At 36.7% G+C, this 2,663-nt stretch overlaps 1 protein-coding gene and 1 pseudogene across 1 annotated transcript in view; one reads left to right on the forward strand and one right to left on the reverse strand.

The window, feature by feature from the left end:
* Window positions 1-1,048, reverse strand: part of LOC107635842 — an 18,374-nt pseudogene extending 17,326 nt beyond the window's left edge.
* LOC110270822 (glycosyltransferase family 92 protein RCOM_0530710-like) overlaps window positions 1,335-2,663 on the forward strand; it is an 11,665-nt gene continuing 10,336 nt past the window's right edge. Inside the window, exon 1 of the mRNA XM_021120262.1 lies at window positions 1,335-1,572. Within this exon, the coding sequence (XP_020975921.1) occupies window positions 1,335-1,572 (238 nt within the window). The remainder of the gene's footprint in view (window positions 1,573-2,663) is intronic.

Here is a 2,663-nt window from a genome sequence, read left to right on the forward strand (position 1 = left end):
GTGACAATGCCAGTGACGATGGAAGAAGCCATTGCTAACGTCACCGGGTACAAGATGAATGGAGAAGGACGCTATGCTGAAAGCCTGAGAGGTTGAGAGAGAATCAGAGAAGAGGAGGTGACAGAACTGATGAAGAATTGTTGTCCATACAACCGTTTTCGCCTTTGTCCTGTCTTTTTTACGTAGTTGCTTCTTTAAGTGAGTGATTAAGTTGGAAGAAGAGATAAGAGTTATGACTAAGGTGATTGGGGTGTGAGGAAATCGAGGAAGAAGAAGAAGAGACTAAGGGATGACGACGAAGAAGTAGAGATGAGAGTTTCGGTAAGGAAACTTAGTTAAAGGTTGGTCACTTTTGTCAAACTTAGTTAAAGGTTGGTCATCCAACTTAGTTAAAGGTTTTTCACTTTTGTCAAACTTAATAATCTTTTAGGGGCCAATCTGTCAATAATATTTGTCAAATACCATTTTGTTAACACTTGAATTTTTTGGGTATCAAATTGACAATTAACTATTGATAATATTTAAGCATGAAAAATATTTTTTCATTTTAATAACATGTTATGATTTGCATTTTTATACCATTTTTAATTGTAAATATAACTATTTATATATAACTCTAATTGTATACTTGAAAGAAATGTGTAACAGGAAACACAATAACATACAATAGTTGCTTCTCTAATGAAGTTAGTAAAATATTAAGTTATCAATAAAATTTTATTAACTTTTGATATAAAATTTAGTGTAAAATTAATATGGTAATAATATATTTGTATATGTTCTTACTTTTTCAGATTTTTTCCATTATGATATAAAGATATTATAAATGTCAAACTATTCAATTTATAATTTATATTGAATAGATGTGAAATAACATATTTACTACATTTATTACACAATGATAATGATAGTGTTATATTAAATTTAAAAAAATTATTTTCACAAAATATTATGTCCAATTTATTATGTCAAATTAAAATACAAATGGATACATCTCATGAGTTTAACACTAATAATTATACATACATGTCTTCCCATAATCATCCATGACAACCAACTCCTAAGGATTTAAATATTTTAAAATGTTCTATTAAGTGGACCTTTATTATTTTTATTATTATAATTAAGTGAAAAAAATAATTAGGTGGTCTTTTATTATTTTTAGAGGTAAATATCAAGTCAGTATCCGAAAGATTTCGATACTGGCAAAATAATACCTGACCTTTGTTATTGACAAAATAATCCAAACGTAAAAGCATGACGTCACATGCATTGAACGAAAAACACTGATTTGGCAATCAGAGGAGCTTTAGTGATAGCGGCAGAGAGCTCCGATGGCGTTTATGGCAGGAAGGGAGCTTGCAGTTGTGACAATGGCATTTCCGCATCTTGTTCTCTCTCAGTCTTGCATTCCACCTCTCGTTCGTCTTTCTTTCTTCCTCTCTAGCTTAAAGCAGAAAAGAAGACCGAGAGAGAAACAGAGGAGAAAAGAAGCGAAGATCAAGCTCACTCTCTCTCTTCATGTTCTGTTTATTGTGTCGAAGGCGGCAGCTCCAACCCACTCTAGGGGAGGTGACAGTGCATGACGGCAACGACGAGATAGCTCCCTCCTTCCTCTTCTCTGTCGTGCCCGTGCCCTCTCAGCATCTCTCTCTCAAGTTGTCTCTCTCTCTACTTTTTGAGCTTCCTCCCCTTGCAATTGTGACAGCGACGATGACAACGAGCAGCAGTCCTCCCTATGCCGGTGCCCTCGTCTTTCGCTTCTCTCTTTTTTCTTCTTCTCTTCTCTATTTTTCTCTCAATCTTCTCTTCTTCTTCAAGCTAGAGAGGAAGAGAGAAAGATGAACGAGAGGTGGGCTGCGAGACTGAGAGAGACTGAGATGTGGAAATACCATTGTCGCAGCTACAAACTGTAAGACCCTGGATTTTTGAAAATTAAATAATAAATTATTTATGATTTATTATATTTAATTAAGATTATATTTTAGTTTTATATGCTTTAAGTTGAATAATTAGATTTTTAACTTTATTTTATAATTTTAAAGAAAATTAATTTGATTATCTCTAATTATTAAATTAGAGTATTTATTTGAAAATAAACTTGTAAGTTAGATAATTAAATAGTATTTGTATAAATATTAGTGTTGGATTAAAATTAGTTTTTTAATTACTCTATTACTCCTAATCTTATTAAAAATTACCTAAACTACCAAAAATCCCCAAATTGAAACTCTAACCCTAACAGCCGCCATTCACCCCCCCTCCCCCAAAAAACTCTTACCCATCAAAGAAAGAAAGAAAAGAAGGGATCAGAAGCAGGGAAGAAAGGAGAGGGGAAGGGGGGAAAGAGAGAGAGAGGGAACTGTCGCTACGCCCTGCTACCGATCTGCCACCGAACTCGCCGCCCAGCCACCCTAGCTGAAGTCTAGCTCACTGCCTTGCCGTCATCGAAGTTCCGTCGCCACCGTTGCCAAGTCGCCGTCCATAAAGCCATCATCGTCAGCCACGCCATCACCGTCGAAGGGAAGAGACGCGAACCAGGGATGCACCAAGGGAGAGGAACTCGTGCTGCATGCGCCACCATCGCGGCCGGACCTCCATGGAGCTGTTACCGTCGCACCGCCGCTGCGAGCTGTCATGGAGCCACCCCGAGGAGGAGCCGA

The sequence above is a fragment of the Arachis ipaensis genome, chromosome B04 (genome assembly GCF_000816755.2).
Source record: "Arachis ipaensis cultivar K30076 chromosome B04, Araip1.1, whole genome shotgun sequence".
NCBI classification, from domain to species: Eukaryota; Viridiplantae; Streptophyta; class Magnoliopsida; order Fabales; family Fabaceae; genus Arachis; species Arachis ipaensis.